The sequence below is a fragment of the Pagrus pagrus genome (genome assembly GCF_965226575.1).
Source record: "Pagrus pagrus genome assembly, chromosome: 8".
Classification (NCBI taxonomy): Eukaryota; Metazoa; Chordata; class Actinopteri; order Spariformes; family Sparidae; genus Pagrus; species Pagrus pagrus.
The window spans coordinates 3,734,014-3,750,591 of record NC_140192.1 but is presented as its reverse complement, the minus strand read 5'-3'; the positions used below and the strand labels follow the sequence as shown (position 1 = coordinate 3,750,591).

The 16,578-nt window shown below is 40.0% G+C and overlaps 2 protein-coding genes across 4 annotated transcripts; both read left to right on the top strand.

Moving 5' to 3' along the window:
- Positions 1-270: 270 nt before the first annotated feature.
- Positions 271-5,772, top strand: LOC311260916 (acyl-CoA dehydrogenase family member 11). The gene is made up of 15 exons (XM_084359218.1): positions 271-331; positions 1,438-1,726; positions 1,840-2,063; positions 2,162-2,261; positions 2,617-2,734; positions 2,872-3,014; positions 3,114-3,266; positions 3,807-3,901; positions 4,034-4,133; positions 4,214-4,354; positions 4,439-4,531; positions 4,609-4,716; positions 4,817-4,988; positions 5,144-5,210; positions 5,300-5,772. The coding sequence occupies exons 2-15, from the start codon at positions 1,448-1,450 to the stop codon at positions 5,412-5,414; spliced, it is 1,908 nt and encodes a 635-aa protein (XP_084215344.1). The 5' UTR covers positions 271-331; positions 1,438-1,447; the 3' UTR covers positions 5,415-5,772.
- A 1,067-nt stretch (positions 5,773-6,839) lies between these two features.
- Positions 6,840-16,534, top strand: slc8b1 (solute carrier family 8 member B1). Of its 3 annotated transcripts, none has more exons than XM_084359117.1 (15): positions 6,840-7,237; positions 9,094-9,246; positions 9,704-9,756; positions 10,131-10,188; positions 11,299-11,404; positions 11,512-11,679; positions 12,271-12,384; positions 12,476-12,547; positions 12,646-12,776; positions 13,509-13,650; positions 13,734-13,855; positions 15,331-15,484; positions 15,567-15,647; positions 15,757-15,821; positions 15,925-16,534. In XM_084359117.1, exons 1-15 carry the CDS (start codon positions 7,097-7,099, stop codon positions 16,111-16,113), a joined length of 1,749 nt encoding a protein of 582 aa, XP_084215243.1. In that variant the 5' UTR covers positions 6,840-7,096; the 3' UTR covers positions 16,114-16,534. The 3 variants fall into 3 exon arrangements, with proteins under 3 accessions (XP_084215243.1, XP_084215242.1, XP_084215241.1); XM_084359116.1 differs by having other exon boundaries at positions 12,473-12,547; XM_084359115.1 differs by having other exon boundaries at positions 12,470-12,547.
- Positions 16,535-16,578: the final 44 nt, after the last annotated feature.

Sequence of the window (16,578 nt, the reverse complement as noted above, 5' to 3'; positions counted from 1 at the left end):
GTATGTCTGCTATTTTTATGTTTATATGCTAAATAAGATATTGGTCGGTGGGATATTTACATTTTTATGAAAACTGAAGAGTGTTGACTGGATTGTGTGAAGTAACGGCACGCTGTTGTTTGAATGAGGAAATTGTCTTTAAATGCAAACATTCAATTATGTGAGAAAGATGTAAGTCATAGGAAATTAAAAGTGTTGACACACCGTTTGGCTAAGTAAACATGTTTTTTATGTAATTTGAGTCGAAGGGCCCTTTAACAAGGAACAGGACTTTTATTTTGAAGGCGTGAGTCTGCAGCTGTGAATGTAAACAGTGCTGGGCTGCCGTCAGGTAAGAAAGCTAGTTTCTCGCTTCCAGCCATGAAGTTTCTATGTTTGACATGCAGAGGATTCAATGTTATTAAAGCGGTTATCAATATAAATGGATACAAGTGATTAAAAATGAATAAAACTGGAAAAGAAAGGCGTCGGAGCGGTTAGCTAGCTCGCTACATGTCGGAGCTAGCTAACTGTTGCAGAGCTGTGGGTCAGTCGGGTTCCAGTTTGATGAAGAAGGGACAAGCTGCTAACCATTAAACTTGAAGTAAATCAGATTTTAAAAACAATTATTGATCCGAATGGAAAGCTAATAACTGCACAAACAGGGCAGCGGAATAAAGTGAACTTTGACCCACTTTGGTGACACCCAGCGGCGTCTCTTCCTCAGTGTCACCCGGTGTTGGCAGCAGGAGGACGGTTAGCTCGCCTCCCTGAACCGCTGACTTAGGGACCATCGATAAATTACCTTATTGTTTGTTTGATTTACACAAAAACAATGTTTCTTCATGCTGACTTGATGATATAAGTGAAAATTATGATTAAAAAAAAATACTAAACCGAGTTCACGTAGCACACTTATTTTGATTGCTAATGTTTTATGTATTTATTTTTTTATAGCAATATTTAAAAAATTCAGCATTTCTTTTCAACAGCTTCCATGTCATGTGACCCAGTGACTCCAAACCAATGCCGAATTGTATTACTAAATGGGACAAATAAGACACACTTATTTTTATTGTATTTTACTGCTTCTTCTCTTTTATATGAATATTTTTATAAAATTCAGCAGTTTTTTCCAATAGTTTCAGTGTAATGTGACCCAGGGACTTCCAACAAATGCAGTGTATGTATTGTAATTGTAAATGTCATGTAATTATAAAGCTTATGATATCATTATTACTGATGGGTTAAATGTTTTGTGATTCTCATCCGCCTACATTTCCTGTAATGCAGACAAACATTTTGACTTTTTTTCTTTTTTGACCTGAGATGTGAGATCTGCATTTCTATTTAATGAGTGTGACGTTTGTCTAGTTAGTTTCTGTCCTCTTAACTCCATTGTTATTATTATATATTATTAACTTGCTGCTGTACTGATTCTCTTTTCTTCGACTGCAGGTCTTGAGCCATGTCAGTGTGTTCAGTCCTACTGAACCGCCGTGCAGCTGGAGGCTGCTGCAGGGTGTGGTGTGGCGTTCCTCGACAGCTCGTGCACATCCGATCAGCCAGTGTAGCCGAGGCCGGCACGAGAAGATCTGATGAAGAGCAGCTCTGGGAGGCAGCGGGCGACCTGCCGTTCTCCAGAGCCAAGATAGGATCTTTCTTCCAGGAAAGGCCAGTGCTGAAGAACCCATTTCTAGAGGATGCCTTGCTCAGAGGGTACCTGAGGAGACACCTGCCCGAGAAGGTGAAGAGGAAACAGTCTTTTGTCATTTTCTAAAATCCAAACCTGAGCAGGATAGGATCTATGTTCTCAGGCAGGAAGCTGAGGTGAATGTATGTGTATATACTTGTTCCCAGGCAGCTTTCTCAGACCTGCAGGCTTTTGGAGAGCGTGTGGCCAACGAGGTGGACGGGTGGGGCAGAGAGTGTGAGGTGACCGCTCCGAGGTTGGTGCACTTTGACCCCTGGGGTCGCAGAGTGGACCACATTGTGACCTCTCCGGCCTGGAAGCGAATGAAAGATCTGTCAGCGCAGGAAGGACTGGTGGCCATTGGCTATGAGAGGTCATTCGGGGAGTGGAGGTGCTTCATGGTTTTTTCAATTTAGCTCATATTTCAGTTCAATAAGGCAGTTTCTAATTGGATTAATTGTTCTTAATGAGAAATCGTGTGTGTTGCAGTCGCGTCTACCAAATGAGCAAGTTGTTCATCTTCTCTCCTTCCTCTGGTCTCTACACGTGTCCTCTGGCCATGACGGATGGAGCTGCTAAAGTTATCCAGGTTTGTCAGAAGAACAAATCACCTGACTAACGTCATACAGCACACTGTAACAAGAGAATAGATCATTTCTGGTTTTGTGCAGTGACCTTAGAAATTTCTTAGGGATAATGTGGACAAGAGGCCTTTATTTCCAAATACTCTGATCAGGAAAAACTTCTGAATCTGCTTCATCGTGCATCAATAATACATATAAAACGCCCGCTTTAGTTTAGAAATATGAGATAAAGTCACAGCTAGCAGAGAAATAAGATTACTGAACAGCTGCATGTAATCGTGTTAAATAATCAAATCACTGCAGTGCATGTTAACAATTTATTGTTTTTCAGTAAGTGATTTTCTGGCTGTGTATGTGAAGTCTATAGGTGTTTCGTGGCCAGTAGATGAAGCCTACGGGCGTTTGACCACCCGTCAGCCTGAACATTTCTGGACGTCTGGACAGTGGATGATGGAAAGACAGGGAGGATCTGACGTGGGTCAGTAGTTGAAGCACACATAAACAAGTATTATGAAGAAAAACTCCAGTAATGTTACAGAAAATGCCGGTAAATTTTACTCTATCCACTATTGTAATGCATCATGAGTCGCCTCTCCCTGTCTTGTCTTTCCTCAGCCAGTGGCACGGAGACGGTGGCTGTTCCTCAGACTGACGGTTCATACAAACTACACGGCTTTAAGTGGTTCACCTCTGCTACCGACGCAGACATGACGCTCACACTGGCCAGAGTGCAGGACACAACAGGAGCAACAACACCAGTATATCTGACTTCTGACGCTCCTCTAACATCAGTCATCTCTCCTTTTGAACGACTTAGATTTTGATTGCACTGTACGTGTACTCGCCTCCGTCCACAGGGTAGCAGGGGTCTGTCTTTGTTTTACGCAGAGGTGAGTAGAGATGAGGACGGCCGGCTGAAGGGTATAGAGGTTCAGAGACTGAAGGACAAGCTCGGGACGAGACAGATGCCCACTGCGGAGTTACTGCTGGACGGCCTGCCGGCACACAGGGTGAGTTACATTTTCAGTGATAAAATACCTTTTACTTCATTTAGTTTCCAAGATCTTTCTGAAGCTGTTAAACCATCGCCCACAATTTGAGTATAGTGTCCACCGACAGCACATTCAGTAATTGTCCTTTATTTACAGTGCACACTGCTTCCAGCAACTGGTTGAAGTTATAATTCATTTTTTTAATTTTTTCAGTGTAAACATAGTTCGTACTACAACCTGACGAGAAAAAAAAGGTGTAATGTGGACTCTGAACACATTCTGTCCAAAACATCAAGACACCAGCTGCCACCCAGTGGCTGCGTTATCATCGCTGTGACACACTGGAAATGATCTAAGATTTTTTAAAACTTTGAAACACTTTCAGGCAGATTCTCCCACCTCATGCTTTATTACAACAACAGGGAAATGGAAACGTGAAGCTGTTGAAATGCCTTCCCCCTTTTGATTTCATCTGTTTGTTGGGGGAGCTGATTTGGATTTGCAATAAATTCATATGTCAAAATCATTGACACCTTTATTTCTCTTTCACATTCACAGCTCTCAGAGGAAGGCAGAGGTGTGGCCTCCATCGCTAACATGCTAACTATAACCCGGATCCACAACAGCGTCTCTGCAGCAGCTGCAATGAGAAGGCAGGATACTACTGATGCTATTGTGTTACATCTTGCACTCATCTCTGAAAACATGCCGCAAATAAGCTGATAAATAATGTGTGTGTGTGTGTGTGTGTGTGTGTGTGTGTGTGTGTGTGTGTGTGTTCACAGGGTGGTTCAGTTAGCTCGTGACTACGCCACCCGCCGCACTGCCTTTGGAAAGCTTCTCAAAGACCACCCGCTGCACATACAGACTCTGGCTAGGATGGAGGTAACATGGCAGGGGGTGAACATACCACACAGACTCCACAGTGTGTCCCATCATGCCTCACCCATGCCTCCTTCTGACAGGTGGAGACCCGTGGAGCGTTTCTTCTGGTGATGGATGTGTGTCGCCTGTTGGGCCGAGAGGAGAGCGGCATCGCAACCCAGCTTGATGCACACCTGCTACGTTTGCTCACTCCTGTGGTCAAACTGTACACGGCGAAGCAGGTGCACAGCTTGTACAAAAATGATAAGCTGTCATCTCGCTGTTTTGATACCGATGCTTAAGGTCCTTGTTTTGTTTTGTCTCAGGCGGTGGCTGTGGTGTCGGAGGGTTTGGAAAGCTTCGGTGGACAGGGCTACATCGAGGACACCGGGCTGCCTGGACTTCTTCGTGATGCACAGGTGAGGTCATTTCATAAAAATCTACAGTATTTTACAGTTTTGTCATTTTGAAGCCTAACCATGTCTTCCTCTCTCAGGTGTTGAGTATTTGGGAAGGCACCACAAATGTTCTGTCTCTGGATGTGCTGCGCTGCGTGGCTCGCAGCTCAGGAATGGTTCTTCATGCTTACTTCTCCCATGTCAAGGTACGGGGTCAGGGAATGATCCTGCCAAACAAGCTCAGTCACTAATCTTCGACAGAGTTGAACAGGAATGTGATGTGCACCTGTTTCTTTTGTCCTATAGTCCCTGCTTGCAGGTGCATCAGGCGTTTCCTCATTGGCCCCAGCAGTGAAAGCAGTGGACGGTGCTCTCTCTGAATTGGAGGTTTTCGTTCGGGGAGCAGCCACCAGAGCACCCGGCTACATGGAGCTAGCAGCCAGAGACCTGGCGTACAGCCTGGCTCGCATCTACACAGGTAGGTACCACAATCACAGATTTTACATGGAGGCATTGTGATGTTGTTATTTCGGCAGTCCGATCAGAGAGAAATCTCTTCTTTTAAGTTCATACGGATGTGGTTCGCAGGTTATTTTTGGTGGAGTTCCCCTTTAACTCTCTGTCTGTTAACAGGTGCTCTTCTCATTGACCACGCTTGTTGGAAAGGAGCCTCTCCATCTGACACCTATGCAGCTCTCAGGTAAAAAAAAAAACCTCTTCCTCTTTCAGGTAAAAACCCACAAATTTTGCCGTCACACATCGTACATGTTTCTGTGGTTTCTCTATCAGGTGGTGCGAAAACGACTTGTGTCCTGTGGCGACCAAACAGGCGAGAGGCTGCTTTGAGTCCAGCACGCCGACGCTGGATGCTGCGCTGGTGTTCGACCGGCCGACCCAAGACTGAATGTTCGGATGAATCCGTCACCTGATCTGCCATTAATGTGCCTCGCTTTAATCCTGTGAAAGATCTCATCACTGTATCACTTTTATTTTTTACTTTGTAGATGACTGAGATCATGTTTTATTAAAAAAAACACTTCTGCATAAGAGCAACAATGAAACTGAAAATGGATTTTCTAATGTAATGTAGTCCTGTCTTTGTGTAGCATTTATGTGAATTGGTATTTTTGATATTTACCTCTGTTTATAAAGTGTCTGCAATAAATATGTAACTATAGATTCACTTTTTGTGCAGTGTACAAATGTTTTTTGGAGATTTAACATGTTTGAAGTGGATAAATAAAACTCTTTTCACATCCACAGTCATGATCGCCCTCACAGTTCTTACCAGGGTTTGGAGGGATACTTTAAAAATGTCTTCGGATATAATTACTAATTACCTGCTTGAAAATGTAGTCAGTAATGTAATCCAAGTATCACAATATTAAAGTAATGCAACTTGATTAATTTTTGTTACTTTTAGACTACCTTAACACCAACAATATGCAAATAAAGACGAGAGGAAAGAAATATACATAGGATGACTTTTATTTAATCTAAACAATTTAAAAATTGTTAAGACAATGTTGTTAATTGTTAGTAATCCCTGTTTTTACTCAATGTATCTAATCTAATTATATAATAATATCCTAATAAATACATGTATTAAGTTACTTCCCAAGGCTGGTAGGCAAGCGTAAGCAAAGAACTGGACCACAAATTAACTGGAGCTCAGGTCAGAAGCAACACGACTCCTGACAAACAAATACATATGAGGGTTTCCTTACATGCTGCCTTCTAGTACGGTTGGGAAAAAGCAAATGTGTGAGCTTAAACTATGAAGAATATGTAAACTTTGGAGTTTTGCATAATTGTTTTGAAATCAAAATTATTTTGCATGTTTACAGCATGGATGGGACGATAAAAGATTTTATTGTAGCTCACGATGAAAAAACAAAACATTGTGGACGGGAATTTTTTTGAAACCAGAAGAGGAAAAAAGGAAAGTTTTTAAAAATACCCCTGTGCAAAAAAAAAGTTTCCTGTGTGTTGTGCAATAAAAATATTTGTCTCCTAAAAAAAAAAAAGTGAAAATGATTCGAGTGTACTTTAAGTGCAATTCTAGTTTTTTTATTTTAAAGCTTTAAGAATATTTTGATGATTATCAGAATAACATCATGAATCACAATCATTAATATGACATTTTCATATCGTCCCGAGCCTAGTTACAGTTTCCTTGTGTTTTAATGAGCAAAAAAAGATGATTAAGTGTCAAACACTGTGTTTTTGGGAATGACTAAATACAGAATACAGTAGATTTTTGAAGTTCTGCGATTTACGAGGAGTCCCTGAAGTGCACTGTTGAGAAAAACAGTAGGTGGGGTTTGAAGCGAAGGTGAACACGATGTTCACGGACACTCAGTGTCCGCAAACAGACACCAAACAGGTCCAAAGAAACAAACCATAGACGCTAAAGTGAAGCTGCAGCCTCGACAACAATGACGTGTTGGGGGGGGAATTTATTTTTATGAGTTTTTCCGGTTAAATCCAGCTGAAAAATCGGGATTGCAGGATTAAAAAAAAACAACCAGCACAGTTTTCTGTCAACGCACCAGGAATGGACGCAGCTCCGAGAAAAAGTGAATCATGTCTGCGGGTGTTTATGTGTCAGTTTTACTGGTGATATCCTGTCACCTGCAGCGGGTCACCTCGGGATCCCGTGTCGGAGCATCCGGGTGGGCTTCAAACACAACACGAGCCGGGATGATTCAAAACACCGACAATGAGGTGAGATTTGGTGTGTGAGTCTGTGTGTGTGTGTGAGTCTGTGTGTCGTTTAATATTTGGTCGTCAGCAGGTTTGTCCAGCTGTCACATGATAAGAAAACCACTGGCATGAATGAAGTGGGCCGCGCATGCACGTCCACATCCGGACGGACCAAAGCTTGGAAGGTCCCGTGGTCCTCCAAAAACAGCTGGATAGGAATGACTGTATATGTGTTTGTTTGTAGTCTGTAGTGGGGACACAGTGTGACAGGTGTCTTCACGTCTACAGAAAATAATTGGACATTTCCATAACGGTTTAGAGATTATCTACCAGACTGCAGTTGGTAGATGAACTTGAAGAGCTCTGCCACAGAACCAAGCTTTCCAGAAATGTATTAATTCAGCTGTAAGTTTATTGCTGCATTATATTAAATTATTATATTAAAATGCATTTCTAATATTCTCCCTCGTGTGTGGGCAAAACAGTCCAGTAGAAGTTGCATCCTGAATGATTAACATATAATGAAATGAACACCTCTGTGACCGTGTGAACCAAGAGAGCACGTTATTATCTTTGTAATTTTTTGTAATGATCCGTTAAATGTGGTTATCACACAATTAAGATTAGGTAATAACATAATGGCAGCAGGATATTTTACAGCTTAACGATACTTTAACTTTATTGTCCAGGATGACATCAGTGCACTGAGACAGTAAACTTCACAGGAAATTTGATAATTATAAATTACCTCAAGCATCTTTTTCTGCATTACGTTCTGTAAAAAAAAATAAAATTAAAGTAAAAATCATATCAGTTCAGGCGGCTCCAGGCTAACGTTTCACAATGGTTGCACTGGTGCGCCTAACTTTTTAATTTAATTTCTTCATCCATTGTGTAAATTATTGGAAATAGGAATAAAGGTACCAATACATGATTTTCTTAAAAAAAAAAATATACACAACAAAATATAATAAATCATTAAATTTCAGGTGCACCGGTGTAACCAATGAAAATGTTAGTCGAGCTTGACAGTTTGTAAGGTGCATGTGCAACCAAAATAGTACAAAATAGCACATAACAAAAAAACATGATTGAAAAACTGAGAAGAAGAAACCGATTTACCATAATAATAATAAAAATAGCTATAAAAATGCACTTTTAAAAAAAAACTTACAAAGTGCTTTGCAAGACAAAACAACACGTCTCAAAGCAGACAATCAATAACTACAACAATTTACAGACTTAAAGATTTAAAAGGTTATAAAACATAAAGCAAAAGTAACTAAATAAGTTGAGTAAAATATGTGAAATAGAGCATATATAATAAATAAGATGATCAAATATAATAAGATTAAAGAAAATACCTTTGTATACATATTGGTTTAAGAAGTAATATTAACAGATAAAAGTGAATTCAGACCACAAACCCTATTAACTTGTGCTTTGAGTTAATATCACACTTACATGCCGCTTATTGTCAATACTTTTGTTATCAAATTACAGCAAATTGATTTGTAGAAAAACAGTATTGATCCGTTTCTAAGCTTCCGGGAAAAATTAATACAAAGCTGCCACGATTACTGTGTACTGTGTCGAGCCTGATGAAGAGCATGTGATATAAATAGGTCAATAAGGACCCACGGATCAATTTTACGCCACGTCACACAGTATTAAGGCTCCTTTAATACAGTGATGTCCTGTACTATACTTTGATGTTATGCAGCTGAATCTTATAATATTTTGTTACTTCCATCACGATAATGATGAGAGAAAAAGGAAGAAATGTTTATTTGAACATTAATGCTCGTATCTACATGGGGTCATTCAGAGAAGTGAGTGGGAAGCCTGATAACTTTCTTCCTTCTCTGTGTGTTCAGTGTGACCACGTGATGAACGTCAGTGCGGCAGACCGCTGTACATTTGTGAAGACCACACCAGACTGCAGCATTGAAGACGGCTTCATCAACTACCTTCGCGTGGCCTTCTGTCTGCTTCCTCCCTACCTCACACCTCTGACTGTCACTCTCTGTGTAAGATCTGGGTGTAGATGGCTGTCACGAAGCAGTATGAAACCATGAAACTGCATCTCAGCACCAGCTGATTTAGTTTTTGAGGAAGTTGATTTTGCTGTAGGAGAACCAGAAGTTATCAAACATCTTATTTACTTAACTCGGTCATTTCACTCTTTGCTACATAATGGTTTTTTCGTAGGTTGTGTGAACTTCCTGAATTCCCCTTTTTGCAACAGAAGAAATCAAACCGTCACACTGGAAATAGCTTAAATCTATTTGTGTAGAGACTAAACGGTCTGTGTTACAGATGAGGAACAACGGGATCAGTGTAGTCGAACAAGGCCACGTTTTTCACGGTCAACCTTCTTGTTTATAGAGTTTTGTTTGAGTCCAGTGGACTCGAGCAGCACTTCTGTCTTCTCTGAGTTTGTGTTAAGAAAACTAGTCCGTCAGACTTTCTTCTGTTTCTCCACAGATAATATGGCTGCTCTTTTTATTCGTCATTCTTGGACTCACAGCGTCGAAGTTGTAAGTGTCTCCCTAAAGTTCTCCTTTGCATGCGAGGACAGCATGAATCATTTACTATCATTGATTAGTTTCAGCTACGGACACTGTAATGCCATCTTTACAGGCCCGCACGTGCAGACAACACACACATTCATGCCACCAGTGTGGTCAGCTTTAACAGTCACATGGCTGTAGAGAGTTTTTTTTTATCATTGTGAGATTTCTTCAAAGGAAGCGGTTTGTTCTGCTTTTCCTCCCACCCCACCCTCACTTCACACACTGCAGCAGCTGAATAGTAGCTGCTGTGTGTTTAAGATAAAATGTCCTGAACTATTAAAGAACATTTGATTTCTCATGAGTCTACTCACATGTTTTTTCCCACTGTGTCTCCTCAGTTTTTGTCCCAACCTGTCAGCCATCTCTACCAGTCTGCACCTCACTCACAACGTGGCTGTATCCTTCATCTGCATCAGGGGTGTAGCGATATACCAGTATTGACAATAACTGTAATATTTATGATTTAAATATTGATATTGTGTCAATAAATTGCTTTTTTTTATAGTTGTGGTTACAGGTTTTGTTTTAAAGTTGTCTATAGATATCGCAATAATATGGTGAATCCTTTAGGCCACAATTATCCTGTGGTGAAAATCTGACCTCATCTGCATCCACATTACACTATTTCAATAAAAAGGAAAATTCATTGCCAACTATTTTGATATTTGATTTAATCGTCATTTTTAATCATCCTTTTTCAAGCCAAAATGTCTAATATTTACTGGTTCCTGCCTCCTAAATATGAGGATTATTATAGATGCAAGTCTTTTTTTATTTTTTTAAAGATTTATTAAAGACGTCACTTGGGTTTCTGGGAATTGTGATGAGAATTTTCCACAATTTTTACCTCCGCCAAGGAGGTTATGTTTTGTCTGTGTCCGTTGGTTGGTTGGTTGGTTGGTTGGTTTGTCAGCAGAATTACCCAAAAGCCACTGAACAGATTTTCATGACATTTGGATGGAGGACGGGTCTCGGCCCCATTCACTTTTGGTGTGGATCCAGATAAAGGCACAGATCAAGGTTTTTTTTTTTTTCAAATTTTCTTTAACATTACAAGATAGAGACTTTTTCTATATTTTTGCCAACTTTTCGGGGAATAATTCATGGATCTTGAAGAAAAAAAAATCAGCCATATTTAGGTGGATGATCCAAACAAAAACTCAAGATCTAGTGGATTTAAATGTGTTTTATTTGATATTGTATTAGGCTTTATTGAATTAAAGGGGACTATTGGGCCTCGGTGGAGGTATGCGCTCTACTGAGTGCCGTTCTAGTTTGACATTTTATAGACTAATTGATTCATCAGGAAAACAATTGGCAGATTAGTCATAATGAAAATAATTGTTAGTGTCAGCTCTGCTGTACGTTCGTCAGAAGTTCTCATTTTGGTACAAAGCAGTCAGACTGATGATTCACCAGTTCCTCTTTGAGCGTGATTTCACTTTCTACAGTTAGATTTTTCTCAATGTTGCGAAATTATTTTCCTTGACTGGTGTTTGTGCTGAGGGTGTGACGTTTCTGGCTCTTGGTAATGGAGCTCCTGACATCTTCAGCGCCATTGCGGCTTTCTCCAACCCACACACTGCTGGGCTGGCTGTCGGTGCCTTATTCGGTAGGCACACAGTCTCCCACACGCACAAAGATAATAAAACAACTCAAGCTGTTTTAATATGAAAACCGGGTTGGCCTCATCACGCTCATCTCTCCCTCCCTCTACAGGAGCTGGTATATTTGTTACCACAGTCGTCGCAGGCAGCGTGGCGCTGGTCAAGCCTTTCGCTGTGGCCTCACGTCCATTTTTGCGTGATGTCACCTTCTACATGGTGGCAGTGTATTGGACCTTCTTCATGTTGTACAGAGGAACCACGACCATGAAGGAAACATTTGGTACATTCACACAGATACACACATATATAGTGTGGACTTTTTACATGCACAGAAATGCTACATAACACAATAAAGGAAAGGCAAAAACTCTTTAAAGCCTCAGAAACATGTAACCTCTGCTTCAGAGCCATTTGTTTGTTTCTTCTAGTCACCTGTCAGCTGATTTTAATGAGGTCATGAGATCCAGGTGAAAGATGAAACATGAGCCAAGACAAAACGTCATGCTGCTTTTTTGTCCCCGTCAGGCTACAGCATCTGTTAATATAAATGTATCCCATAATATCCTATCACATCTGAATCTGAACAATCTCTTTTATATAGTTATAAAACAATTTCAGAAAGCAGTTCAAAGAGTCACCCAACCATACTTTTCTGTGAATCACCTTCTCCGATGGCTCTTGAGGGGTCAGCTGCCACTTACAGTCATCGTCAGTATCCCCCTTTTCAAATATGTCCACATAAACAGGAGATTGTATACACAGTCGACTGTGAGTAAAGGTTTTACAAGGAGTTTTACTCCAAGCTCTGACTAGTTTTAAACTCTCTGTGACATTCTGAGCTTCACTTTGCTTCATTTCCTTTTTTTTCCAGGGTACCTGGGCCTCTACGTGGTGTACGTATTGACTGTTATCATCAGTGCGTACATCTACAACCGGCAGAAACATTCAATGAACTCAAGTGTCCACAGTGTTACACATATCCCAGGTTAGAAGCACAAATACATGGACACACAAATAAAATAAAATAATGCTTCAGCAATTGCCGGTGATGATATTTATTTTTGTCTTAGCAGCAGAGTTTGACTCGTCAGACTCCTCTGATTATGACGCTCCCTGTCTGAACGGTGGGACCGTTCAACAGGAGTATGGTAGGAATGCAGTTTATAAAAAGACAATATAAGTTAATAAACAGCAGGATTTTAAAGCATGATCAGGACCATAACATGCATGTGTGTGTGTGTTTCAGAGTCAGAGTACAGGCCACTTCTGCCTTACTCTGAGTCCACGAGTCAGATCCTGCTGAGCTCCCTGAACCCGGTGGACAACAGGAAGTGGAGGAGGAAACCGTGGAGCTGGAGAGTCTTCAAAGTACTGAAGGTGAGTGTGATGATAGACGGATACAAGGGGCAGTGTAAGAGCTCAGTGTCTGAATGAAGATCTAAAAATAATGAGAAATTTCCTCATAATGACTTAATATCTCCGAATAATGAGAACTTTCCTCAAAGAATGACTGTCTCAAAATAACAACTTAGTATTTCAAAATAATCAAAACTTTTGTCAAAACAGAAAGTTGGTATCTCAAAATGATAATTTAGTTTCTCAGAAGAAAGGCAGCATCTTAAAATAATGACAGCTTTAGGCAAAACAATGAATTAGTATCTGAAAATAATGACTTTCTCAAAAAATAAACTTTCTCAATATAATGAAAGTTACTCAAAATAAAGACAACTTTACTAAAATGTATGACTTAAAATCTGAAAATAATGAGAAACTCAGAATAATGAAAATTAATAAAAATTATGAACAGATGTAAAATGTAAAAACAAGAGGCGTATCTCATGCAGCCAGTGTAGTTACATGATCCCACACTGATTTTGAGTCAATTGATCACATGACCTAGAAGCTATTGAGCTAACATGCTAATATTTACATACATACATATTTACATATTTATTAGTTTCTCAAAATAATCTCAAACTTTCTCAAAACACTGACTTCATATCTCGAAATAATGACTTAAAATCTCAAAATAATGACTTAGTAAAGCAGTGAAAAGTTATTTAAAGTTGGTCTTGTTTTGTAAATCACCTTATGTCGTGCACCCATCAGACACCTCTAGAGGTGCTGCTGCTGCTCTGCATCCCTGTAGTCGACCCTGATAAAGAAGACAGGAACTGGAGACGCCCACTGAACTGCCTCCATCTGGTCACTGCTCCTCTGGTGTGTGTGCTCACCTTCCAGTCTGGAATATGTAAGTGCGTCACCTTTCACGATAACGGCACCCTGACGTATTCCAGCAGCCATAATCTGTATTTTCCTTGAACTCGTTTCTAGATGGAGATTATATGATCCAGGGGCAGTTTCCCCTCTGGCTGCTGACTCTTCTGCTGGGACTCTTCCTGTCTGCTATCGTCTTCTGCAGCACCACTAATGACCGTCCACCCAAATATCATCCAGTAAGTGTTGGCTGGGCCACCTTCATGTCTTTTACACATATAAGAGGATGTAATCATTTTCACAAGGGTAAGAGTCTACACAGCCGGGCTAGCAGCTCTGTGAGGCTCCACTGAGGCTCAGCGGCTTTTCAAAATAATGAATTAGTATCTCAAAATATTGACTTGGTATCTTAAAATAAGACTTGCTAAATAATGACTTTGGATCTCAAAATGATGAGAAATTCTCAAAATCCAAATAATGAGAATTAAAAAAAAAAAAAAAAAATGACTTGATTGAGAAATTCTCAAAATGACAGTAGCAAAATACCTTTTTTCAAAATAATGACTTAATATCTCAAAATAACAACGTTGTATCTCACAATGAGAAACTTGCTTGGTACATGACTGAATAGCAGTTGTATCAAAAAAATTCATTTTGTCAAAAGGATGACTTAATATCTCAAAATAATGACTTGGTATCTTAAATGATTAGAAATTCTCAAAATGACAGCATCAAAATAATGAGATTTTTTTTTTTTCAAAATTACTTGATATTACAAATTAATGACTTAATTGATGAGAAACTCTCAAAATGACTTAATGTCTCAAAATAATGACTTGGTATCTCAGAATAATGACGTTGTATCTCACAATGAGAAACTTGCTTGGTACATGACTGAATAGCAGTTGTATCAAAAAAATTCATTTTGTCAAAAGGATGACTTAATATCTAAAAAAAATGACTCAGTAGCTCAAAATGATGACTCAGTTTATAAAATATTGGCTTTGAATCTCAAAATAATGAGAAATTCTGTCAAAATAAAGACTTAACATCTCAAAATAATGATTAAGTATTATCATTATTCTGAGATGTTATTTCAAGATAAGTCATTATTATGAGTTTATCATTATTAAGTCATCATTTTGAGATAGTAAGTCTTAATTTCAACACAGTTTCTCATCATAATTACTCACTTTATTATTATTATTTTTTTGCATCACATGGGCAGAAATGAGCTTTCACACAACGGGAAATCTAACATCCTGATATTAAAAATGATCACGTTGTCCATGTTCACCATCCAAGTTTAGCGTTTTAGCACGCTAACATTTTCTAATTAGCACAAAAACCAAAGTACAGCTGAGGCTGATGGGTTCTTAGTTTTCATGTGTTTGTTAATAAACCAAAGTGCTGGTCACGTGATATTGGTGCTACAGGAGAAGTCAAAGGATTTTCACCGTGCGTGAACTCAAGACTGTCAGAAGAGTCTCACGGTGATCCATTGAATGTTTCAGTTCGGCTGACAGACCAACCAAACGACATTACTATCCTTTAAGCCAGCATGGCTAAAAATACACAGCATACTGCATTTATTCATCGTACTTTGTTCCTCATTGCACTCGCTGCTCTCAAAACATTGGATGGATTAATGTGCTGTCATATTGATGCTGTGGTGATGAAACATCTTCTGTTGCCTGTCTCTTCCTTCCTCCAGCTGTTTGCTCTTTTGGGCTTCGTGGTGAGTGCAGGGTTGATCAGCGCCGCAGCCTCTGAAGTGGTCAGTCTTCTGCACATGCTCGGTGTGGTGCTCAGTCTCAGCAACACCGTGCTGGGTCTGACTCTGTTGGCCTGGGGCAACAGCATAGGAGGTGATACTTGAGAACCTAATCCTTTTTTGTGAAAGACATGAAAAAAGGAAGACTTGTACTTCAAATCTCTTCTGTTTTTCAGACTGCTTTTCTGACATCACCATCGCTCGCCAGGGTTACCCACGGATGGCCATATCAGCCTGCTTTGGTGGCATCATCTTCAGTATCCTTACTTCTATGAGAACATGTGTGTCAGTGTGAAAACATAACTTACGGACATGTACAGCAGCAGTGGCTATTAATGACTGCATCCTTGACTGCATTTCCTTCAGACATGCTGTTTGGAGTGGGTTTAGGATGTCTGGTGCAGATGCTCAAAACACACAGTGATGTGGAGGTAATCTCCTCAAACACACACAGATCTGGAGTTGCAAACGTAGCAATCGACTGTTTTGGACCCTGTGAACATGATGCACCTTTTGTCTCTTTCTCCTCCTCAGTTTGAAGTGGACGGTCTGTTGACGTGGGTTCTCGCAGGATCTCTGGGTTTGTCTTTGGTGCTGTCCTTCGTCATTGTTCCACTCTGCCGGTTCCACATGAATCGGGCCTACGGGATCTTTCTCCTCGTCTTCTACGTCATTTTCCTTCTCATTGCACTGCTTACAGAGTTGGGAAAGATCCACATCTGACTCTGAGGCCAGTCTGAAATCAGGGATGTCCTCCCTTTATTCAAAAAAGACACTCGAACAGAGGCTGCAGACAAGAGACATCATCTTCTACACGTAATATTGATGCACTATTTATACCAGAATCAACACTTTGTGCACTCGCCTGCCACTCGCAGCCATCCTGAGGTTGGTTTGTGGAACCAAACAGGCAAATTAATGACAAACTAAGACTTCTCTGCTCAGGGAGAGCTGAAATTAATCATCACACTGTGCCTTTATTTAACTTCTCGTTTGTGCTGACTGGTGCTGTGATGGCACTTTGTGAATCCAGGAGGAAAATACAGTTTGTAAATTAACTACATGTAATTTAAATCAAAATGTTAAAATGACTCTGTACAAAGCTGCTTTTGAGGAATTAAAAAAGAAAATCTTCTTTTTTTTTAACAGATGGTAGTAATGCTTTCTTGTCTTTACTCACTTTCCTTC

Bases quoted from the DNA above. Each gene is read 5' to 3' on its own strand.
- LOC311260916 (XM_084359218.1), top strand. From the start codon at position 1,448: ATGTCAGTGTGTTCAGTCCTACTGAACCGCCGTGCAGCTGGAGGCTGC. The intron at 1,727-1,839 runs GTGAAGAGGAAA...ACTTGTTCCCAG, and splicing joins GGAGACACCTGCCCGAGAAG to GCAGCTTTCTCAGACCTGCA. The intron at 4,989-5,143 runs GTAGGTACCACA...GTCTGTTAACAG, and splicing joins CCTGGCTCGCATCTACACAG to GTGCTCTTCTCATTGACCAC.
- slc8b1 (XM_084359115.1), top strand. From the start codon at position 7,097: ATGTCTGCGGGTGTTTATGTGTCAGTTTTACTGGTGATATCCTGTCAC. The intron at 11,405-11,511 runs GTAGGCACACAG...CTCCCTCTACAG, and splicing joins GGCTGTCGGTGCCTTATTCG to GAGCTGGTATATTTGTTACC. The intron at 15,822-15,924 runs GTAATCTCCTCA...TCTCCTCCTCAG, and splicing joins AAACACACAGTGATGTGGAG to TTTGAAGTGGACGGTCTGTT.